The 24,497-nt window shown below is 42.6% G+C and overlaps 1 protein-coding gene across 3 annotated transcripts in view; it reads left to right on the top strand.

Moving 5' to 3' along the window:
• The window catches only part of SFMBT2 (Scm like with four mbt domains 2), a 67,517-nt gene extending 43,658 nt beyond the window's left edge, over window positions 1–23,859 (top strand). For 2 of the 3 annotated variants that reach the window (XM_066634337.1, XM_066634336.1), the window contains exons 10-21: window positions 865–947; window positions 2,958–3,084; window positions 4,837–4,950; window positions 10,420–10,462; window positions 11,524–11,597; window positions 13,072–13,211; window positions 13,444–13,553; window positions 16,414–16,589; window positions 17,990–18,168; window positions 20,556–20,813; window positions 22,255–22,383; window positions 23,359–23,859. In XM_066634337.1, the coding sequence (XP_066490434.1) occupies window positions 865–947; window positions 2,958–3,084; window positions 4,837–4,950; window positions 10,420–10,462; window positions 11,524–11,597; window positions 13,072–13,211; window positions 13,444–13,553; window positions 16,414–16,589; window positions 17,990–18,168; window positions 20,556–20,813; window positions 22,255–22,383; window positions 23,359–23,499 (1,574 nt within the window). In that variant the 3' untranslated portion in view covers window positions 23,500–23,859. The remainder of the gene's footprint in view (window positions 1–864; window positions 948–2,957; window positions 3,085–4,836; window positions 4,951–10,419; window positions 10,463–11,523; window positions 11,598–13,071; window positions 13,212–13,443; window positions 13,554–16,413; window positions 16,590–17,989; window positions 18,169–20,555; window positions 20,814–22,254; window positions 22,384–23,358) is intronic. The other variant, XM_066634338.1, reaches the window with a different exon arrangement.
• Window positions 23,860–24,497: the final 638 nt, after the last annotated feature.

The raw sequence follows: 24,497 nt of genomic DNA, 5'->3' as shown, positions 1-24,497 counted from the left end.
GGAAGGCCCAGAACGATTGTCTGAGCACACACAAAGCTGTTAAAGCCATGCAGGTCTCAGAGCTAAATGTCAAAAATGCTTTATGCTTCTCAAAGGATTATAAGTAATAAGTAAACAAAACTCAACTGGGATTTGACTGCAGAATGAGAAGTCTGGGGAAAAGCATTCCCAGATTTGTAAAGAACTTTTCTATCTCATCCTTCTTCCCAGAAGCTTGGGGTATACATGGTTTTCTTGTTGCGGGTTACCCTCACAAGAAGCCTGTGAGATGGGTTAGGCTGAAAGGGAGTGACTGGCTCAGGGTCTCCCAGTGAGCTTCATGCCTGAGGGGCCTCTAGTCCTAGCCCCGTGCTAGAGAGCTGATGTTGTGTAATGGTTAAGAGACTGAGCTGAGAATCAGGACTTCCCCAGTTCCAGTCTTGCCTCTGCCATGAATTCATTGAGCAGGTGGCTGTAGGCCGGCCACTTCCTTTCAGCCTCAGGTCTAGATTGAGACTATACCATGGGGCGTAAACTGAGATTGAGAATATGTCACATATTTCAAAATATGAAATGACATTATCTTGGACTACAAACTTTGCTTTGGTGTCCATGGGAAATTCTTAGTTTTGGTTAATTTTTTCCTAAACAGATAACTCTTTCATGTAGGTGAACTGCATGCAGATTGCATAACAGACTGCGTGTACATCGTATCTGTTTGACCATATCAACACACAGTGAGGTGGGGCGATTTGTGACAGGAATGTTTCTATTTGCATTTTATCCTGAACTGTTATCCATGCAAGAAATGGTTGTAGAAGTGTCTCTTCTATTAGACAGGCATAATAACTTAATCAAGTGTTTGCATTCTGGATTTTCCTACAGGTTATTCTAGCCAGGACTTTGACTGGGCAGATTACCAGAAACAATGTGGAGCAGAAGCAGCTCCTCAGTTCTGCTTCAGAAATGTATGGTTCCATTTTGCTTTTCTTTTGCTGTCTTGGTAGCCATTGGCATTGTTGGTACCAGGCCTACTTTGTTGGTTAAACTTACCTTTTTGGCAAGAGAAGAATCAGTAGTGACTACTCTGATGTTGAAAGGGGGAAGCACAATGTAAAAAGAGTTTTGGATTGGGGATATCCAATTCCACTGCCTATCTTTGATTTAAATTTGTTTCATATTGGGTCAGCCCAATTCTCTTTTTTTAAAGTGAGTGGTTCTGAATTAAAACAATTTGCTCCAAACTTTCCTTTAGTTCTCAGCATCAGACCGTTGGCAAAATCAGCTCTGTTTGTCTGTCTGCTTAAAGTTGCCCTGCATGATGACAAATTATGCATGTCTGTCCCAAAGCTGAAGCTGCTCCTTAAGTTGGTGTCCTCAGTGATTGATGGTATTTAGTGGTAGCTAGTGTGCAACAATGTACAGGAGATGCTGGCTTTTCATTATGCTTTTAAATACTTTTCCATCAATTTAAGATAGCTCAGAGCAGACATTAAAACAACACTTTAAAGCAAAATCTTTGAGGTTTTTTGGTACTAATATCATTCAGTTGCCCAATCAAACAAGATTTCCTTCCTATGTATATAGCAAAAGCCAAACTACTTGACCATGTTAAAATTCTGAACTGAAAATCTAAATTTCAGGATTTGAAATTTTGCCATATGTCAGTGGTTTTCAAACTGGGGCGTTGCAACACCCCAACCTGAAGGCCCTGGCCTCTTCCCCCTTAAGGGGTGGGGGCATCGAGGAGGCAGGGGTGCTGCAGGTATTGGGATGCACTCACCAGTCCCTGCAGCAGCCGTCCTGGGGTGTGGGGAACCCTGCACGAGCGTCTGCAGGGTTCCCCAGCTCGTCAGAAGTGAAAGTTGGAGCGATCACACTGCACAATCGCTCCACTTTCACTTTCTGCAGGCTGGGTAGCCCTGCAAGTGCTCATACAGGGCTCCCCGCACCCCAGGATAGCTGCTGCAGGGACTGGTGAGTGCATCCCATTCCCTGCAGCCCCCCAAGTGATGCGATCCTGGGGATTGCGTTGCTGCCTTCCCCCCGCCCCCACTGCCTCCCCGCAAGAACTTAGAGTAGTGCAAACTCTCCTTGAGAGTTTGAAAACCACTGCCATATGTCTTTGTTATTTATTGCCTTAAGAAAACCCCAGCCATGTTTGCCAGATCCTTCCATGAATGTCACTGTATATATTACATTGACACAGTGGGACTGCTGTGGCTGGTGACATGTGACAATATTGCCATCTCTCTTTTTTTGTGCTGGAGATGGACAATAGGTTTTAAGGGTGTTGGGAGTGATGTAAGAGGCATTGCTTTCCATGTCACATATACACATAGTTCTTTGTCCCCCTGTTGCCTCTGGTCAAACAGGTTTTGAAGGATTTGGAACTCCCTTCCCTTGAACGTTATGGAACTCCCTTCCCCTTGACTTGAGAATGGCTCCCTCTCTTGAGACTTTTCGGTGAGGCCTGAAGACCCTTTTGTTTAAACAAGCCTTCTGAGTTCATGGCCTTTTTAACATCTTTTTTACATCTTGTAGTATTTTTACAGGCTTGATTCCTCGATGATCTGCTGCTTTTTGCTCTTTTTATCTGACTTTTTATCTGACTACTGTTTTTATGGTATCTGTTAATGTGTTTTAATACGTTTTTATTTGCTTGTTAAATTATGTTTTAATCTGTTTTTAACATGTTGTAAGCCACCCTGGGTCCCTTTGGGGAGAAGTGCAGGGTATAAATAAAGTTTATTATTATTATTTATTATTATTTGAAACAATACAGAAAATCTGCATGACCTGTTCAGACAGAGAGGAAAATAGGATGAGTATATCCACTCATACGAGCAGTTGTCCCTCTTCTGAATCATTTCAGTGTACTGGGAAAACACAAGTCCCAGTTATTGTCCACACTGGAAAAGAGAGCACAAAACCTCAGGCTATGGGGCTTCATTACTGGTGTTTGGGGCCTCTTTCAGGTATCTTCCAGCCATGGCTTTACAAAAAACATGAAGCTTGAGGCAGTGAACCCCAGGAATCCCGCTGAAATCTGTGTGGCCTCTATCACTTTGGTAAAAGGAAGCCTCATGTGGCTGCACTTGGAAGGTAAGTTAGAATTGCTTCAACATTTCAGTAGTTTTTTGTCTTGTGTAGTATATGATGTTTTGCAGTTTAAGTGCTATTTTAAATATCAGTGGAAAATTTCAGCCGTGTGTGTGTAAGAATATCCCTATTATGCCAGGATTCACATTTCAGGCACACCTATAGTTTGTGAAAACCAAACTATGTTCAGGGACCAGCAATAGGGTACAGCTCATGTTTCGGAACGAGCAAGTGGGGGAGACAGAGGCAGGCAGGTGGTCATCAGGCAGATGGTTAGTTTCCCAAAGCTAGCAGTTGGGGGGGGGGGGAAGGAGGCAAGATAATGTGATATCTTAGAGGCCAGCTGCTCAGATTGAGGAACCATGCATGAAGTAACTGTTAAATAAGGCTTGACTGGACTACTGAACAGCACTACCCTCTCTGGCCAGTGCCTTGGTGATGCTGCAGCACAGCAAAGATAAGTCACACCCTCTGCCTGAAGGCTTCCCATAGGAGCAGTATGCATGGCACTAGTTGCTGCAGGCCCTGACTCAGAACCTCACTTCCAGCACCTCTGTGGCCAACCACACATTGTGGTCTGGCCTCCCTTTCACAGCACAGTACTTTACCTCCCAGTGGGTCATTATAAATGTCTGCTGGGCTGGAACAAGCCTGATGGATCAGCCAGCCTGGTCTGAGCAATTCTTACACTAGCATCTGTTTGTGTTCAAAACCTGGCACACTTGATAAAGCCTTCTGACCATATCTGACCAAGTGCCCTCTAATGAGCTCATTTCCCAGGATTCCTTTCCATCTAGGCCTGTCTAGCGCTTATACCTGGTCTCGGAGTATTTCTCTGTCCTGTGCCTTTCATCAGCTTGTTCCCTTCTAGTCTGCTTTCCTCATGATAATTTTTTTGTTGCTTTTTGGAGTGCACAAAAAAAAACCCTCTAGAAAGTGATAATTCAGCATAGGGAAGTTATGGTACCTTCACTACCAGCCCATTACTCCATTAATTGTGTAGAAATGAGGAGTTGAAGAGATTCTTATGGATCTGGTCTTTTTAATGCATAGCTGAGTAGATGGAGTTATGACACTGGCCTACCTTTCAGGGCTGTGGTGGGATTGTGAAAATAAGGGGTGTGTGATATAATCTGTGCACTTGGAAAAAAGGTCTATATACAGTATTTAAGTATTATTTGTGTGTTGAATTTTGTAAGCTCCTCAGGGCATGGACATGTCCTCTTGTACTTCAGAAAAAGCCATGCAACACTGATGATAGTGAAGTCCCCGCCTTCTGCTACAGCTAAGCTTAAGTACACATCAATAAACTAAATGTGTAAGCCCTTCCAGACAGGGGCCTGTCCTCTTCTTCTTTGTGAAGTACCAGGCATGTGGGTGGTGTATAAATTGTTTGAATAAATAAATACAGAATTTCTATAAAATCATAAACGGACAAATTGGTCAACGAGCTGCAATTGAGCAAGAGCAGGAGGATTCAAAGCTGAAGAAAAGACATCAGCATATATAACCTTTGTTCTTCTAACACTGTCAGAAAATCATGTGGTCTTTTTTACAGAATTGTCTGGCTTTTCAAATTCAGTGGCTCTGCTGTTTTTCTTTGTGTTTGAGACTACAGGTGATGAAAGGATGCTTGTTCTTGGAGAAGAGCACGGATTTTGTTTCTACACATCTTATCTTTTTTAAATTAATGAATCCTTCTGCTTCTCCTGCTGCAGACTTCCTAGTTTAAAATTGCATTATGAATGTTTCTAGGTTTTCAGGTGCCTGCCTCAGAATACATAGTTGATGTTGAGTCGATGGATATATTCCCAGTTGGTTGGTGCGAAGCAAATGCTTACAAGCTTTCAGCACCACATAAAGCAGTTTGTAAGTACCTGAATCTACGACTGCATATTGTTAACCTACACTATGATGTTTCAGCAGTTAGACTTAAATCATTGTATTGGCAACCTTCAGTCTCGAAAGACTATGGTATCGCGCTCTGAAAGGTGGTTCTGGCACAGCGTCTAGTGTGGCTGAAAAGGCCAATCCGGAAGTGACAATCCCTTCCACACTGGGAGCAAGTGCAGTCTGTCCCTGGTCTGTCAGTGGAAGGCAAATGGGGATTCCGTAAAGTTCTGCCAAAGCACCCCAGGGGTGGAGGGGTTCAGGACCTGGTTTCTGTCTTGTAAGTATTAGTGCTTGTCTGTACCTATTGCTAGGTTGCTGAGCTTATGGCTTTCCATAAAACATACTTTCCATAAAACACGGATGAGAAGTCTGGATCTACTGTAAAGGGAATAGCATCAAAAACCAAATGGAGAGACAGAAGCTCAGACTGATGCTCAGTTGAAAATACCAGGAACATTCTCAACCCCTGTCTCTTTTTATTATTACCTTTCCCAACCCCTGTATCAGTACATTTTGTCAGTTTATTTTCTTTGGGGCATAAAAGTCTTGATCTGTGATTCCCTGATGACAGCAGCTAAAACAGTTTATTCGAAGGATGTTCTATTGAGGTTTTGCCTCTCCTATGGTTCTTTTTGGAGGAAACTGAGCAAGGTGAACATGAGAGATTCTGAGCTTAAATAGAGCGTGGAAGCCCTGAATACATCTTTTAGTCAAGAAATGAAAGTATTTTTTGCTCCCCTGAGTTCCAACTCTCCTTCTTCCCTAGGAACACTCCTATTTCCTGGTCCCTGCCCTGGTAAACTACTGTCCCAATTTTGTTTCTCTCTCTGCCTGTGGTGGGGGTCTGGGTGTGGGGGTCTTGTTGGTAGGTTTGATATTTTGTTGGTATGTACTACTAGAATTGGTGTCATTTTTCAGGGTTCACCATATCAGCCCCCAGGGTCTCTAGGTATGGGCAGCCCAATCCTAACCTGCGCTGGAACAGGCAGGCAGGCTGGCCTGCGCTGTATCCAGTGCAGGTTTGAAGCTGGAGAGAGAGCACAACTTGGAGTAAGGGGACTCATGTCCCCTTACCATGAGTAACGCCCATCTCAATTGGGCTACTAGGATCTACACCAGTGAAATTGCTGGTGCAAATCCAAGCAACCCCGTGTAATGCTGGGCTGCTCAGGAGGAGGGTTAGGATCCGGCCCAAGCGCCAGTCCTCTGCTGGCATAAACTTACCATGTGCCGGTCTGGATCCAACAGGAGCAGGCTGGCGCGCATCCTTCCACCTGTGCAGCCTGCTCCCAAGTCATCACACTTATGCGATGGCACTTTTGGCCTTATGGCACTTTTGCAACACTCGCAGGATGGTGTAAGGGACTTGCGCCAGCCAAAGAGTGCATTTGAATTGCACTCTAAGGGTGCGATCCTACAACTTATGTCAGCACTTTTCAGCACTGACATAAGGGCAATGCAGCTCTGAGGTAAGGAAACAAACATTCCCTTACTTTGAGGAGGCCTCCATGAGTGACACCCAACTGTAGGATGCAGCACACGTCCCATTGGCACTGCTATGCCAGTGCTGGTAAGCACTGACATAAGGGGTTAGGATTGCACCCTAAGTCTCTGAGGGCCAACTACATGTTGTCTTAAGTATATTGTTCAACCTTCCCTCCTGTGAGAACTTTCTCCAACTAATTTTTTTTAATTATATGGTCTGCAATGCAGTATTTTTGTAGGGCATTCTTTTTTTAAAATGGTCCTTGCCAGTGGAGGTACCCATGTTTTTCTCAGAGTTAGATGCAGACTCCCATTTCTCTGAGCACCTTGTTTATGCTTCTCTGAGTATCTTTCAAGAAAATTTTCTGAGGTGATCACGGTGAGGGCATTTTAAGATAATTTGGATAGACGTTTGGGAAGTATGGGATTTGTAAGGACAGGAAATTCTTTCTTGGTGTTCCCTAAGCCTTTAATTTTATTATTCTACTATTGGCTGAGGTTATTCTTTGGCTGCCTGTTGAATGTAAAATTCTAAAGAAAGGCATGAATGGAAAAAAGAATCACCTGTCTGCATTACCATTTGCAAGTCGGATCTGAAAATGCACTGCTTATTTTAAATTGTTTGTGAAGAGCAAAATATGTTTGATTTTAAAATCAAGGAGCCATGCCTAATCTGGGAGAATGCAGCTTTGATACTATTAATGCACTGCAGGAGAAAAAAAAAAGTCCTGGGAGCAATCATGCGTGCAGGACTTAATCACACAATATATTCTACTGAAGATGAAAATATTTGCATTGCTTTAATATTTTTATTAAGAGCAGTTCCCATAAAATCAAGATGGACAAACATTATAGTTTGCACAGTAACTTTTAAGCACAGTAACATTTTTAAATGAAATTGTAGTTTTATAATTTAATATACATCATTTTAGTAATAGCTGAATTAGCCTTTAATTAGTATTTATCTATTAAATGTATCAACTACTTTTCCACAAAAGGAGTTCAAAGTGGTATACTACAAAAGATGAAAAAATACAGCAAAACACAACATGTACAATTGATTGTACAACATGTACATGTACAAATTTGTACATGTACAAATGGAGCAACTGAGAACACAACAGCAACAACAGACAAAACTGTCTGCAGAAGACAATAGTCTGCTGGAACAAGAAAGATTTTGGTGTAGGGCAAGCAGTGAGGGGGCCTGACAGAATATCTCAATTTATGCAGTTACCAAAGGAGAGCCATGTTGCTCTATTAAAACTGTGAAATGTAGCAGATCTGACCTGGGCTAGAGCCTGTTTCATCAGATATTTGGAGCACTGTTCTCAGTAGGCTGGCAGAGATATAGAAAAGCATGAAAAATGGTGGATGGCCATGAAAGTGCACTGTACCTGACAATTCTCTGTGAAGCATAAATGAACATAAAATGAGCACAGTGACGATTCCACAGCAGCAGTCCTCTCGCATAACAAACCCTTTCTAAGCTTCCAGAATGGACCTACCTTTTATGCTGATAGTCACTCCCCACCTCCCAGTATCTTGTTGGCATCCTTCAGTCTCAGAAGACCATGGTATCGCACTCTGAATGGTGCTTCTGGAACAGAGTGTCCTCTCCAGTGCGCGAAGCCTGGGTAAAGTAGGTATGGAGGATAGGCTGTTACCCTTGCAGTAAATCCCTCCTCCACGTCGCTGAACTGGTCCAATGGAAAGGCAGAAGTCAATATGGTTGGTTCCAGCGGCGTCGCAGGAGTTGCCAGAATGTGACCGTGTTCAGCCATGAACTGCCTTAGGGACTCCGGATTTTGCCTCGAGGTTGACTCCTGAAGCCTTTTCCATAACTGGATGTAGCCACAAGGCAGTGGAGGTTTGGGATCAGAGTTTTCCTTCTCTCAGATGAGCTGCCTTCCCAGGCTAACGAGTCCCATCTACCCAGTGGCTGTTTAGTTGCCTCTAAGGACAAGTACAGCCAAACTGAGGGCCTATTCTTATCCCCCAGCCCGCAGCACCTCCCAGTATGGGTGCTATGCTATTCCAAGGGGATATGGATACTGGCCTCTGAGGCTTACAGGATATTGGTAATACTTAATTGAGTTACAAATGTGTAAGCTGGATGTCAAATGGAAGTCAACAAAGGGAATACTGCTACAAATCAGCAGCAGATAACATCTGATGCTTAGAGATACAGCCCTGTACCCTCCAGCTATCTCTCTCTACCTCACCCAAACTAATTGCATGTATTTTGTTCATTTTGCTCTTTCACATACACCCATCCTCAGTGTGTGTGGGGGAGTGAAATTAAGCACCTTTGATCACAGGGCACTCTCCCAACCATTAGCTCATCTTCAGAAACATGAACTGCTTTTGGTTAGTAAGAAATATCAGCATCTTTGTTGCAGCATTTGTCAAACTGTGGGCCGGGATTCACTAGGTTGGTTGCGAGCTAATTTCAAGTGGGTCCACATTCATTTTAATATTTAACTTTTAATATATTAGACTTGATGTTACCATGATATTATTATTATTATTATTATTATTATTATTATTATTATTATTATTATTATTATTATTATTATTAATATTAATATTAATATTAATATTAACAGTATTTATATACCGCTTTTCAACAAAAAAGTTAACAAAGCGGTTTACAGAGAAAAATCAAATAACTAATAGTATGTGACTGCATTTGAGGAAATGTCACAGATGTTACCTGTACTTTTAACAAGCAACTATGTATATTCTTTTAACAATGATAATAAATGGGACTTACTCCTGGGTAAGTGTGAGTAGGATTGCAGCCTAGGACTGTTAAAAATTTCCCTACTTGATGATGTCACTTCCAGTGGGTCCTGACAGATTCTCATTCTAAGAAGTGGGTCCTGGTGCTAAATGTATGTGAACCACAGCTTTGTTGGATCCCAGGTACTCTGACCAGAGGCCATTTACAGGATCAGACACCCCTCTCCTACCCAATATCTTTCAGCTTTTCACGGAATTTTACAAACCGAACCATGTGTGTCTTGTTGCTGTTTGACCCCACTGTTTACTTTACTCCCAGAGTGAGATTGAGAGAGAAATCTGCCAGTTGAGGATAACATTGCATCTCATGGAATGTTCTTATCCATGAAAATTGTGCCACAATAAATCTGTTAGTTTTTAACTTGCCAAAGGACTCTGCTCCAAGAGAGAGCAGTAGGTGTGTTTGTTTTCATGCAAAGCATTAAAAAAAAGCATTGATCAGCACTGGAACAATGGCCCCTTAAGGTTAAATTAGCATCACAAGAAAGATACAACACAAGCCTATGCATGTCTACTCAGAAATAAGAGCTATTGATTTTAAACAGGTCTTAGTAGAACTTACTCCCTGGAAAGTGTGTGTAGGATTGCAGCCATAGTATTCCAATACTGTACCTAAAATGGGATGGTTACTCCCAGATGTAGCCAGAAAGCCAATTATAATCCTGGTTGAGGCCAAGTTCTGGGGGATCAACTTTGCTTATGAATGAGAACAGTCTCCTCTAAGGACACTCCCTGCAATTTCTCCATTCTCCATTCTGCAGGACTGAATTAAGCTGTAATTATTCAAGTAATAACAGGTGTGATTCAAGCAGGAGTGACCTGGCCTAGTGCCAGTTTAAAATCAATAGCTGTTAGCCATAACAGCTACATGGAAGCCAAATTCAAGTAACTGGGGACAGATTACCAGGGGAGGGTGATTTATCATGCCTCACTTAGGAACATCTTGGAGGCTATTAGCTGGCTGTGATTACAGATAGAACATGGTCTTAGTCGGACTGATCCAGCAAGGCAAGACTTACATTCTTATGAAAGGGTGAAGAAGTCCAACTTGGCCATCTGGCTTGAAGTTTGCATCCCAACACAGTGAACAGATTGTGTAAGGCACCTGCAAACATTGTTACCAAACTATGTCATTCTTACTCTCTCATTTTGCAGTACAAAGGAAGAGAAAGATAGCAGTCGTGCAACCAGAAAAGCAGTAAGTAGGCACTTAAAATGTAAATAACATAGCAGCTTTAATATGTAAATAAATAAGGTTTAAGCTTGATGATGGCATAAAGTGGCTAAGCCACATGGCTGGCATTCTGCATCTTACAATTTAGTGTGTGCACAGACACTGCCTTAAAATTCTGTGCCTGCATGGATAGGATGCACAAAATCGAACTTGGGGCATGTATGTGCTTACATCTGTAGATCTCAAGGGCATATCTCAAAATATTATGTTCTGTTGTGCCAGGAATGGAAATACTAGAATCTAGAAATATTAGATTTTCTTCCCACCCTGTCTCAAGATTACAAAATATCCTTCTTGAGGCAATCCTTGGAGATAAATTAGATGAGAGAGAGAGAATAGCATTTATGTAGCACTTTGGAGTATTCCAGCAGCACAATCCTATGCATGTCTATTCAAAAGTATGTCCCATTGTGTTCAATGGTGTTTATTTCCAGGAAATTGTGTTTAGGATTGCAGCCTAGGTGATTCAAGCACATTATCACTGTAATTCTTACAAGAGCCCTGTTAGAAGAGCTTGTTATCCCCTTATTACAGGTAGAGCAACTGAGACTGAGAGAGAGTGGCTTGTTAAAGGAGTACTGGTGAGTTCGTGGCAGAGGCAAGAGTTGAATCAGGGACTTTCCAATTAACAGCTTGGTCTCTTAGCCATTACTAGCATAGGCTTTCCTAAAGCAAACAACGCAGCTTTGTGATTTAATAGGGGTGAAAACTTTCCATACAATGGGAGCTCTACAGGCAACCAACAGCCTAATTTGGGCTCAAATACGAATCTCCTGCATCTGGGGGCTGCTCTCCAGAATATGAGTTTCCTAAATGGACGTTACCTTCATTCAAGTAGTTACATTAATTTATTTGGTAGCTCACATCTGCTAAATATATCTGTGTTTATTTGCTTTTTGTGTTCATTACAAGAACCCGTGAGTGCTTGCAATATAGGTTAACGTACATTCCTTGCAGGCAACGTTTTCTTGTGTAAACTGTCCCCTAAATTACACATAATTTAAATGCATAATTTTGTCACCCAGTAGGTTACCATCTGCAGTTCCTGTTGAGAAAATACTTCATGACCATTGCATAATTCCTCAGTGTGACACAATGGGTGAGTTTTTGGAGGGTGCTGGAAATAGGGTTGACCAAGAGCTCTTGGGGCCCAAGACAGCATGCAAAGTGATGTCCTCTCTTACCTGGTGATGCTCCAGCCCCTGCTCCTTCTACATTTTGGTTCGGAAAGGGAAGAAGGGGAGATAGAGCAGAAGACAAAGTACAAGGGAGAGGAGAGGGTGGATTGGAGCATCTCCTTTCCAGCTCCTTTCCTCTACACTTTTACTTCATCTCCTCTTCCTTTACCAATCCTGGTAATAGGAGGTGCAGTGGAGGCGAGAGGGAAGATGGGTTCCCCTCCCACTTTGCTGCCTGAAGCAACTGGCTCATTTGGCCTCATGATGGGCTGGCTCTGGCTGGAACATTCCTGTAGAACTTCAAACATTGTTGCATGAAGCACTGTTGCTTTAAAAAAAAAAAAAAGAATTGTTTGCATATTGTTCAAGATATGATATTGGAAGGAACCTCATGGCCCTTGACTTTTATCAACATGGGAGCAACCATGGGGAAGAAGCAGTCACTCGCTGTATACATCAAAAGCATCCAAATGTTTGGTCATTTTTCAAAATGTGGCTGGTTTAATCATATCAGGTAGGGAATAGCCATTTCATGGGAACATTTTCCTCATCCTGGATGTGCTGTTTCACACCTTCAGACTGTTTCAGTCCTATCAGTCAGGGATCAGAACTGGTCTGTCCCAAAAAGTAGTTATGTTCTTGTGAACAGGGTGAATGAATGGGGGACTCAGTCTTCTTTTGAATGTCTGCGTGCAGTCAGCACATGTACAAGTGTTTGTGTGTAGGGGTCCCTCTTTGCACTAAGGAAACCAGCTTTCCTGGGGTTCTCAGTCATGTGGACAGAGTCTGTGCATATACATTTTATGTTCTTTGGCTTCATGCAAACACTGAAGCGAATGTTCATAAGTCATTGGGCAGGGTCTCATGTTGCCATGATCCTGCCCCCCACCTTCGCATGTATGTGTTTACCCTGGATGTGTTGTGAGAATAGGATATGCATAGTTTTTCTTGGGTGGTGTCCTTCTGTTGGCTCTTTCTGTGCTTGTTTATTCAGAAATAAATTCTACACTGCTTTTGGGAGGTTACTGCTAGGGAGTTGTCCATATGAATGAGTCCAGAAGTGGGAAAAATAGTCATACCCCTTTATTGTCTTTGCTTTAACCCAAAGTACAACCCCAGTCCCATAACCACAGTGATTAACATAGATTTAAATTCTCACTCCATACATAAGCATCCTCTGAAAATGAGGAAAGAGAGGAACTAATTTTTTGCCTTTCTTTAACCACACCAGTAGTCAACAGGGAAGGGTGATCAAATTGCTACCATGAATCAAAAAGCTGAATTACGTAATCTTGAGCATGTACCCCTTTGTTTCTCACCCAAGATGATGGATGGCAGATCAAGGAGATTTTTAGTTGTGATATAGGAACATGGAACTATGGTCCTTCTCTGCAGGTACCATCAATGGGAGATACAGTTGCCCTGCACTGTTTATCAATCATCGCTGCTTCTCAGGACCACATTTGAACAAAGGGAGATTGGCAGAACTACCACAGTCTGTTGGACCTGGCAAATGCGTGCTGGTTCTGAAGGAGGTGAGGATCATATGACATGGAGAGAATTTACCATTTCCTGTAATCAGGGATGACATCAGTAATTGGCCAGGTGGGGCACTAACTGAGGATGCGTTTATATACAAAAATAATTTAAAACTTCCATCCAGGGGGCCAGGGTTGCAGTCACACCCGTCTTGTGGACAGGGTCGATGCACAAATCTGCCACTATGGAAAGCAACCATCTGTTCCTTTCCTTGCTGTCTCTCAAAAGGTCCTCAGCATGGTGATCAACTCTGCTTACAAACCTGGGAGTGTTTTGCGGGAGCTGCAGCTTGTGGAGGACCCCAGGTGGAATTTTCAAGAGGAGACCCTCAAAGCAAAGTAAGGACTGCTTTTCATTCTCTCACTGTTAAATCCTGTTTTTCTTATTTGAGAGCAGAACAGTCATGGGACGGTATACAAGTGTTCACATCTAGGGCTTCCTCTTTTGCACTTGGGAAACCTGCTTTTCCAGGGTTCTCAGTCATGAGAGAGTGAGTGAATTCTGTGCATATATATTGTATGTGCATCAACTCCATGCAAATTCAGAATTCATTGGGCAGGGCCTACCTGCCTACATGCCGCACGGGGCCTACATGCCCCACAAAGCTCAACTTGTGGAGTCACTCCTCTTTTGGGGCATCATAGTTGTACTGAGCAGCTTGATCTGCAATACAGGGGCCCACCATATCCACTGATCCAGTATCTGCAGACCCCCCTGGCCCATTAACTTCATTTATGTTTGTATTGGTAGCTCCAAGCAAAAATATTTCTTCCTTTTATTGAATGCTATAAGCATGCCAGTTTATAGTGCAGTATGCAGGCAGGCAGCCTGAACGCTTGAAGAGACTAATCAAATGTTAATAGGAAGCAGGAAGCCTCCCTTGTCCAGAACAAGACTTTCTCTATATTCTTAGATATCTAAACTTGTTTTTCCTTCAAAGTTCTCTTATGTGGGTCATTACTTTGGAGATCTTTGATCTCTGCCCCTTTAGCGTCAGTTGTAGCATTAAAAGATTCCTTGAGTAAAATCCATTTTGCTTTATGAATTAAATGTATTACAATCGATGCAAAGCCCAGTGAACTTTAAAGTCTTACAGCGCTCACAGCTAATAGTTTTTGATGTTTCTTATTACTTAAAGATAGCTGGCAAACTAAAAGTCTCCTTGGAACAATGATTATACTGTTAATAATGCAAGTATCCAGGGTGACATCATTCAATCCAGTCATCTTTTATTGGGCATCTACCTGAGTGGCATGTTGAAAGCTTCTACTTGTGTTGAATGCAGACGCTTTCAGACTGCATTCAGGGATTTAGTCAGGCTTCCATCAGGTTTTGACACCTGCAGGCGGGCCACAGTTCAGTTTCCAGAAACTGCAGGCAGGATCTGAGGAGTAGAGGAAGGTTCATTGTGATGACAGAGATTCTCTGGGAGGTAGAGGCAGGTATGTAATCAAGGTCAGGCAGAGGATGGATGCAAGGCAGGAGAGTTTGTGTGCAACTCATCAGTGCACAGACTAAGGAAACAAGGTTAAAACGATAGTTATATAGGGTCAAACAGGCCTCTGTTGGTTCCCAGGATCGCATGTCCTGTCTGAGTTTATGAACTGCAGGACCCTCTCTGGCCATGGTCTGTGTTGTGCTATAGTGCAGCAAGGATAAGACCAATAAGTCTCTCAAGCTGAGAGCTACCCCAGTGGTGTAGGACAGTGATTCTCAAACTTTGGAGGAGATTTACTCCCAAAGTAAGTCTTTGCGGGGGAGGGGAAGTGCCGCAACACGATCCACGGAATCACGTCGCTAAGGGGAACAAGGGAAGGGGATGCTTTCACTTACTTTCCATGGAGTTAGGGCTGCAGCAGGCTCCAGGAGGTGTGGGGAGTTCTGCGCAGCCCTCCACAGGGCTCCCCAAGGCTTGGAATCTTCAAATGGAGCAATTGCAAAGCATCTTCTGCAAACAGGAGACCTGTCGTGACCCACAGGAGAATAGTCGCGATCCACCAGTTTGAGAACCACTGGTGTAGTAAGTAAGGCACACAGGTCTGAGTGCCAGAGACCCTGGTTCAAGACACACGACTTAAACTTTTTCAGTGATATTCTTATTGCATGTTCCTTAACAAGAAGTTCACTAGTGGTAGATGAACTTTCCGGAAAGACAGTTGTTCATCATTGATGGTCTTTTCAAACATGTGTTCAGTTGCATTTTCAGTTCATCTGGAGGGTTTGGTGGTCCATCTGGCCTGGTCTCCTCTGTGCCCCATATGAGGTCTTCCCCCTTACCTGCTGCCTGATCTTTTATTAATTTTTCACATTTTATACTGCCCTTCCTCATAGGAGCACAGGGTGGTGTGCACAGTTCTTTTCTCCTTACAACAAGCCTGTGAGGTGAGATTGAGAAATAGTGACTGGCCCAATATCACCCAGAAAACTTCATGACTGAGCAAGGATTTGAACTTGGATCTTTCAGGTCTAAGTCCAGCTCCCAAACCACTACCAACAGTTCCCAAACTGGGGGTCCAGGAACAACCAGCGGGTCATGACCCAAGATTTGGTGATTCATGAAACTGACAGGATAGATTAGGCTATGTACATCAAGGGATAAACAACATCTTGGGGGGATAAACAGCTACTTGGGGGAAGGACTGCTACCCAATCACCATTACAGCCACAAAGGTTTGTGTGGGCTGGTAAAGTGAAGCTATTTGTTTAGGTGGGTCCTGATGCTAAAAAGTTTGAGAACCACTTACTACACCATCCTGGCTTTGATGTAGAGACACATGAGATTGAACTTCAGACTTGTTGCATGTGCTCAGCCATATTGCAATGTCTTCTCCCCATCTGGCACATTCCATTCTTGAGAACAATGCAGAGCCCTCTGATTTGTATGGCCATACATTGCTGCAACTTAAATATTCTTTATTCTTGAAAAGCTGGCTCATACACTTACCAGCCTGGAAATCCTCCCACAAAAAGGAAAGGTTGGGCAGGTGCCATGTACAGATGTTTGCATGCATTGTTTGTATCACACATTATACTTTATCCATGGTGGGAGGTGAACGTAGCAGTCCTGAATATGAGTAGGAACCTTGGTTCAGTGAGCTGATCTCCAGAGATAAAATCTTACGTTTTTTAAACATTTATAGCATTCAGAGTTCTTAATTGATGGAGTGATGTTTGCTGCATTGCAACCCGCTCTAACAGATACCGAGGGAAAACCTATAGGGCAACAGTCAAGATTGTCCGGACATCTGACCAAGTCCTGGATTTCTGCCGAACAGTCTGCGCTAAGCTAGAATGCTGCCCAAATTTATTTAGCCCTTTTCCAGTGACTGAAGCCTGCCCAGAAAACTGCTCCATTCACACCAAAACAAAGTATAGTGAGTATGAGTGAAATTGTATTATGAATCACAGTGTTGGCTTATGCTTGTGGAAGGTAGCCAACTACTCAGACTCCTTGGGGACAACTGGGACTTCCTGGACTTGGAAGAAGGAAAGGTGACATCCCATTTCTGTGTTGAGACTAATTGAGCACCAAGAGTTGAAATGGATGCAGCTTTCAGTTCTCCTGTTCATACTACAGGAAGAAATGACATTTGCAGACCTTCTTCCATCTCTGCCTGGGTTCTGTCTTAATTTGGATGGGTGAGAGGATCTGGATAGGAGAACAGGGCAATGCAGGATCCAGAGAAAGTGAAAGGAGTGTCTGACTGAATAGTATGAACAGTGTAAGGCAGTGGTTCCCCAGCTTTCTCAGTTCATGTCATCCAGTAATTTTTTCACAGCACTGCTTGAGCTAGTAGTTTCAGTGTCCAACAGATGTTGAGTATTGCCATGTTGCCCTCAAAAAAATTTAAAATATCCCTCAGTACCCTGTAGCATGCAGTATGGAAACTGTGGGTCTGGCAAAAGACCTTGTAAGTGGTACAGCAGTGCTGGTGTCATGTCAAATCCATGCCACCCTTTGGTAGTGCATTGGGCACTGCTGCTGCTTCTATTTAGGGCTAAGCCTGGTCAGGTGGGCCCTCTGATGGGCCCTTGGTCAGTGCCCCACCTGGCCTAACTTGATGCCACTTCTGCAGCATTGGCAGGTGAAGGCTCTGGAGGAAGTCAACTCCAGGTTTAGTCTTTCATCGTATCCCTGAAATAGCTAAAACATTTGTAATAAGTGTTGTATTTTACCAAACTATCACAAGGCCCTTTTGGTGGTGTGAAAGCGGGCTGCTGTCAAGCACTTCCAGGTCACTGCTGTAAATGGGCAGTGGAACAGTGCACTCAGCAGTGGCTCCTGAAGCCTCTGCTGGTTCTGATAAGTTGGCAGTGGAGGCTTATCCTGGTTGGGGAGGCAGGGGAATTTCATTGTGGGGGATGGCAGGAAAGGGGTAGATTCTAGTGGCAACTACTTGTGCCAGGATCCTCTTTCCCAGCCTGTCTCTCCCCTTTTCTTTCCTCAGATGTGTGCCAACAAAATGGCTGGTGTAGGTACAAAGAAACCTGGTAGGCAATTGGGCAGCCTACCAGGGGGTAAGTAAAAAAAATATTTACTTACTTCCTGCTGGCTGATGACACCCCCCCACCCCAAATTGGGTACAGTGCATGCTCTGCCAGTTCAGCTGCATTGGCACCAATGTTGGGGAATAGGATTGGGCAATAAGTTGATTCCCCCCGATCAGCTTTTCAGTACTAAAAAGCTGTTTGGTCCTGATTACCTTTAGTCAGCCACAATAATGTGATTATACATATATGTGTGTATATAAAATGAATACATGATTTATTCCAGCATATTATTGTGGAAAGAGGAGGAAAGTCATTAAGCCTTCAGTTGGTGACAACAAAAGCCGCAGACTGGAGGGCAGTCATGGCAAGTCCAGTAGACACAGAAAAAGACGAAAACCCATTTTAGTGCCAAAGAAAAGGCTGGCAACTGCAGCAGAACCGAATACCACAGAGTCTGCAGAGGTGAAGTTTTCTCCTTTTTCAATTCTCCAGAACAAAAGAGTTCCTTTTTAGATTTTACAGAATCGCTCAGTGTTTTCATAAGAGAGCCGATTTATATGTGAATCGCTAAGGTCTATTTCCAGCTCTTAGGCTGGTGAAAAGTTACTAAGAATGCAAGCGCAATCTCAGTACTCCTATATACCATATATACTCGCCTGTAAGCCAAAAAATTTATGCCTAAAATTGAGCCTGAAAACCTGGGTCGACTTCTACACGGGTCAATACAGTGAATAAAGTAGAAGGCTTTGGGAGCTTCTGAGAAGCTTAGCAGCTACGAGGGGGTGAGACTGGGCTGAGAAGCAGGATAGGGGGTGGAGGGAAAAGAAGAAATTGTAATTACGATATTCAGAGGCAGCCCTTTTAGCCTCTTCTCCAGACAGGAAGAGAAGTGAAGGCATTTATGGGAATTGTAGTCTATGTGAGGGTTGCTGCTATGGAAGTGCAGTACTTACTCCTCACAACTCCCATAAGCACCTTCCTCCCTCCCAGCTTTGAGAAGAGGTAAAGTGCTTCCTTTTTTTCTTTTTGCTGCTGCCTCAGAACAGTTCCTGGCAAGTTATTTTCAAAAATTTCACACACACCCCTCAGTTTATTATTATTAAAAGTATTTATGTACTACTTTTCAACAAAAAATTCACAAAGCCATAGAAAATCAAACAATAATGGCTTTAGGGGTCTGGTTTTTAAAATACCAGGATGGAATTCTCATTTCCATATGAAACAAAGTTCCAGCTACAATTCAGTTTACCATTACTTAAGAATAACACCCATGGAAAGCAATGGGTCTACTTCTGAGTAAATAGGGTTGCAACTATGTGCAGCTGTGCTTGCTCATGCTCATTCCTTGTTGCTTGTCTCTCCTCTGTTAATTGAATTGCACACTCCCAGTTATGTGTTTTATGTTGCATGTTACATGTTGAGCCTCTGCTTAACACACCAGGCACCTTAAAGAAGGATTTGACCAATGGTTCTACTGGTATGTTTTTAACAGGCACTTACTCCATTAGTGTTTATAAAAAATTTGTGAAGGCCAGAATTTAAAAAGTTAAAGAATAAAAATGTATCTTATGATTTTTTACTATACTTTAATAAATTAGAGACTGTACATTTCTTAGGTAACAATTACTGGTAGGTTATTTTTCAGGATCTGGCCTTGGGTAAAATCAGACAAAACTAGTCAGATACCCCCCCCCCCAAGTTTAACACCCCCCTGATTTATCCAAGGGTCACAGAACATTCCATGGTTTGGGCTCAAAATTTGCCTCGACTTGTCTGCGAGATTGACTTATAGGCAAGTATCTGCAGTGCTTGTTAATAATTAGAATGTTTAGGAAGCTTCCCAACTGACTCTCAAATGACTCAGACTTGAAGGATTAAGTTAAATGACTGCATGTTCATCACTAAATCTGCATCTACACATGTAGCAGAATGAATTAAAATGAATCCTCAAAGGGACAAAAATAGTTTGCCTTTTTGTAAAGCCTCTAGACCCTTTCACATATATCTGTGAAAGGCCTTTTGTAAAGCCTCTAGACACTTTCACAGATATCTGATGGAGCCTAGAGGCTGCTGTGCTCACTATACCTTTCCAAGCATTTATCAGGTCCTCCTCACTATCTTGATGGAGACTTCCATGTTAGTAGGAAGGACAGGAGGAGTACAGCACTCATAGAGGCCTCAAGATTATATGGTTTACCCAATGACATCAGAAGTCCAAATTTCTAATGGTATCTTCTTATGGTGGATCAGACCCACATTGTTTACCACTCTTCATTTGCACTACTTTGAGGAACCAGAGACTGGGAGAGACATGTGGAAAGGACTGGAGGGTCTACAGAGACTTCCATACATAAAACTCCCATACATTGGTTCATTGAAATATCTTCACCCTATCTTTTTGTCCCATCAACAAGATTCTACAAGGCAGCTAAAATCAGATTTTGATAAAAGCAATAAATGAGCAGCAATTCACATGTAAAAAGACAGATAGTAAAAACTCAGATATCCATATCAAAGGCATGACAGAACATACCATTCTACCCAGTGTCTAAACACCAGAGATTTTCCAAACCTCCTAGGTCAGAGATGCACATGTGTGGTGTATCCAACATGGCTGGTCATTATGGAAGATAATTCCCTACTCTACCACCACTACCCCAGACATCTACCTGTTTTTGAATTATCCTACCAGTTAGTGAATATCAGTTACCCAAATATGTTCAATTAATCTTGCCTCAGAACTCAGGACTGTTTCACAAGGAATTCTAGATAACCATTCCATCGGTCCAGTTAACACAATTTATTTAATTTTGGTTCATATTTTTTCTGTGGACACAACCTCTTTTCAGGAGAGTGATGAGGAAGAACCAGGGGCCCTGGATGATGAGACATGGAGTGAAGAAACCAGCCCTGAACTGCCTGATGATCAAGCAGACATAACTTCAGCAGATGTGTTTCTGGCCAGGCCTGCAAATGTAATGAAGTTGCAAAGCAGCACAGAATCATACCAACCTGCTTGCACAGAGAGAGGATTGAAAGCCCGGAAAGCGTTGTCCCTTTTATGTCCCAGAGAACATGCTAAAAGGGCTCGGATCAGGCAAATGAAGGTCTGAACTGTCAGTATCTTTTTGTTTTACCGTTATCTTTATGTGTGCCTGTTTCCATTAGAGAATTGTAACACATTTACACAGTGAATATACTGTGTTTTTTACCCCTAAAATAACAAATCTCAAGATCTGAATTTTGTACTACAGGAACCCAGATCCTGCACCAAGAAAAGATGGACGCTGCAACTTGCGTTATTTATACAATTTACACACATCAGCATGTATTTACTTACATTGAGAGCTTTATTCTGCTAGCTGCAAAGTAGGGTGAGAGGATGTTCAAGGCTCTGAATCTCTAACTAGACATGATATAGGATTTCCATAATTGGAGTTCTCAATGTCACCCTGCTTTTCAAAAAGCAGGGTGAAGAGGGTTGATTGTGGCTCAGGATGGCAGCACAGAGGGGGTCCTAACCCTCTAACCCTTCCCCCTGATGTGCCACCTCAAAGCTGTTGTTATCTTTGGAAGGGAAAAACTTATGGGCACAAATAAGCTTTCTGCTCCACTGCTAGTTCTGTGGGACTAGCAGTTTGGGGGGTCTGTGCAAAAGATAAAGAGTTAAACCCTTCCCCCATACCACCAACCCTCCCCCCCCACTTCTTTTCAGAAAGACATTGGGACTTCTGATCACAGAATTCCCATGTCATGTTTTATTTGGTTCTGAAGCTCCATCTCCACATAGTTGTGGAGGTCCTGATGTCTCCCAGCCACCCATCCAAACAGATATGGATTCTTTTGACTTGCAGTCAAAGAATGTAGCCTTAAGCCCACAGGCACACAGGAATTTCCCACACACTTCAGGCTATGTTAACAGATAGAAACTCCCAATACATATCTTTAAAGCAGGGGTGCTCACACTTTTTTGACTCGAGAGCTACTTTGAAACCCAGCAAGGCCCGGAGATCTACCAGAGTTTTTTTTACAATGTTCACGCCATCATAACATATAACATTTATGTGTACAATGTATGTTGGTGTACCTTGAGCCCCACTGAGTATAACAGGACTTACTCCTGAGTAGACATGCCTAGGATTAGGCTGTGAGGCTGCAATCCTAGCCACACTTACCTGGGAGTAAGCCCCATTGAGTACAATGGGCCTTACTCACAGCGTTTCCTCTCAGAGGCACCTGAAGGGGGGGGGTCGGCACTCCGCGATCTACTCATTTTGCCTCGCGATCTACCGGTAGATCGCGATCCACCTATTGAGCACCCCTGCTTTAAAGCAATATCTTACCCCAAAGAGAGAAATCTGCAAGCTTTTCACATTAACTTGTGCTATTTCATACATTATGATTCTCATAAAAGGATTTATTGTTCATTTACTGATTTATTTATTGTGGTGTTTTCATTCTACTCCCACCATTGTCACTGGACCCAAAGCTAAACTAGATAACACACAGGGTCCCTTCCAGTTCCATAATTCTGTTATGCACTTGTAGGAGATGAAGCAAGAGCCAGAGGAGAAACTCATCCTGGACAGTAACCCATTGGAGTGGACTGTGATGGACGTGGTAAGATTCATCAGGCTGACAGATTGTGCTCCTCTTGCCAAAATATTTCATGAACAGGTACACTTTTATTTTACTGCTCTTCAGTGTCATATCTGAGATTTGAACATCAAGACTTTGCAGGCCATAGTTAGAGCAATAATGGATTTGCCCCCTCTCCATGTTTTGCAGAATATTTAATATTTTATATCAAATATTTGATCTAATATACTGTCTTCAAGATATTCGACATCCTACCATAGCAGTTTTCAGCCAATAGGCAATAGCACATTTGTGTGCCACAAATGGTCCATGAGTATGCCGGGGGAGTTTGGGGGAAGGTCATTTATTAGTAGGACCATTTGGGGGCTATGAGCCCCCTGCCGGCAACACAGTGTGCCTTGCCAATTGTAAAAAAAACTGATGGTGTGCCTTGACAATTTTAGTGCCTTGTCAGTGTGCCATGAGATTAAAAAGGTTGAAAATCACTTTATAAATATTATAAAACCACTTTCCCCTTGATGTTTTACCCGACTGGACACACTTACATAGGGTAACAGCATCAGTGTGTCTCAGCCCATCCTTTAGCATGTTTTAAATGAATAAATTCTGTATTAATATACTCCCCCTATTCAGGCTTCTACCGATGGAAGCCTCTCAACGCCCCTGGGCCAACTCCTCCCCACCTCTAGCAGCATCTCCTCCATTTCTTGTTCTATGCAGGCTGTGATGTGTAAAACCCAAGCTTCATGATGTTGCTGACATTCATATTTAACATGTTTGAAGTATGAATTTGTCCAATTCATAATCCTCAGTGTCATTATGAATCAAGCATAATTTCCATGAGCAGTTCTTCCCTGGCTTAGAATGTAAAGTGAGCTCCTCCACATGGGCAGTTCTGGTTGCTCCTCCACATTTCATCTACTACTACTTCTTCACATTTTGACAGTTCATCCATGACCTGGAGACTAATTGCTGCTTGGAGCCTGGTTTTGAAGGCTCTGGAAACTGTACAGTCTGAAAGTGCAAAGTTCTTTCTGCTTCTTTATTTTCCAGGACATTGACGGCCAGGCTCTACTTCTGCTGACCCTTCCGACTGTTCAGGAGTGCATGGACCTCAAGCTGGGCCCGGCTATCAAACTTTGCCACCAGATTGAGCGAGTCAAACTTGCGTTCTATGAACAGTATACCAACTGATGCCACCGCTCTGTGCTCTTCTTGGAGCACCTATTGGAGTAGTGCTTGTTCAGTACCACCATGACCATTTAACCTGCTGCTTATTTGAGGAAAGAAAAACAGCAAATCAAGGTGCAAGTTGAGAACATTTTGTAAAACTGAAGAGGGGAAAAAAACTATTGGCATCTTAATTTTTCTTATCCAGAGGATGATGGGCACATTGTTAATTCTGCAGAACAAGACTGTATTCTGTATATAGGGATTGCATGTACACACACACACAATTTCATGTAAATAATGAGGAAAATCTATATTCAGAGTTATATTTTAAAATTTTGTTCAGAAGAAAAAAAGAAACCTTTTTACTTGAAGAATTGTAAGCCAAGTTGTTAATAAAGTCATTCAAAAGGATGGGATCCTAATCTCTCTCTCTTAACCTCCTTTCTTCTGGCCCTCTTTTTTTTTTTTTTTTTTAAAGGTAAATGCATGTGGTGTGTGCAGTGTGAGCACATATCTATTGGAAAGTTCTCCCCACAACCGAAGATGGAAACTTTTAGACATGATAGCTAACTGGAACAGACACAGTATGGCACTATCAGTTACTGGGTGGCAAACAGTATGGTAGAACTATTGCCTTCAGGCCCTGTTTTAAAGAAAAAAATTAAGGAAATGTACATAAATATAGAAAGATAGCAGGAAACAAATAATCTGATACATCAAACCAAAGAACACATAAAAAAGGAGAAAAAAAACAGATACAGAAGCTCCCCTTCTTAAGAACAGATTAGGTTCTAGGATCTTATTCTTAAGTTGTTTTGTTCTTAAGTCAAACATTACCCTTTTAAAGGCAGGAAGCCTCACTTTGGTGACCCAATGGGAGAACTGGGATATCCGTGTTTGTCTTCCTTGGCAGATGAGCAAATCTGTCAGGACCCCTTCCAGTACTCACCATTTTACAAGACTTCTGGCAAGAGAAACCCTGACCAGCCAGGTTTGTATCTTGAAACATGGTCCAACTA

The sequence above is a fragment of the Tiliqua scincoides genome, chromosome 7 (assembly GCF_035046505.1).
Source record: "Tiliqua scincoides isolate rTilSci1 chromosome 7, rTilSci1.hap2, whole genome shotgun sequence".
Lineage (NCBI taxonomy): Eukaryota > Metazoa > Chordata > Lepidosauria > Squamata > Scincidae > Tiliqua > Tiliqua scincoides.
This window is presented reverse-complemented; position numbering and strand designations above follow the sequence as displayed.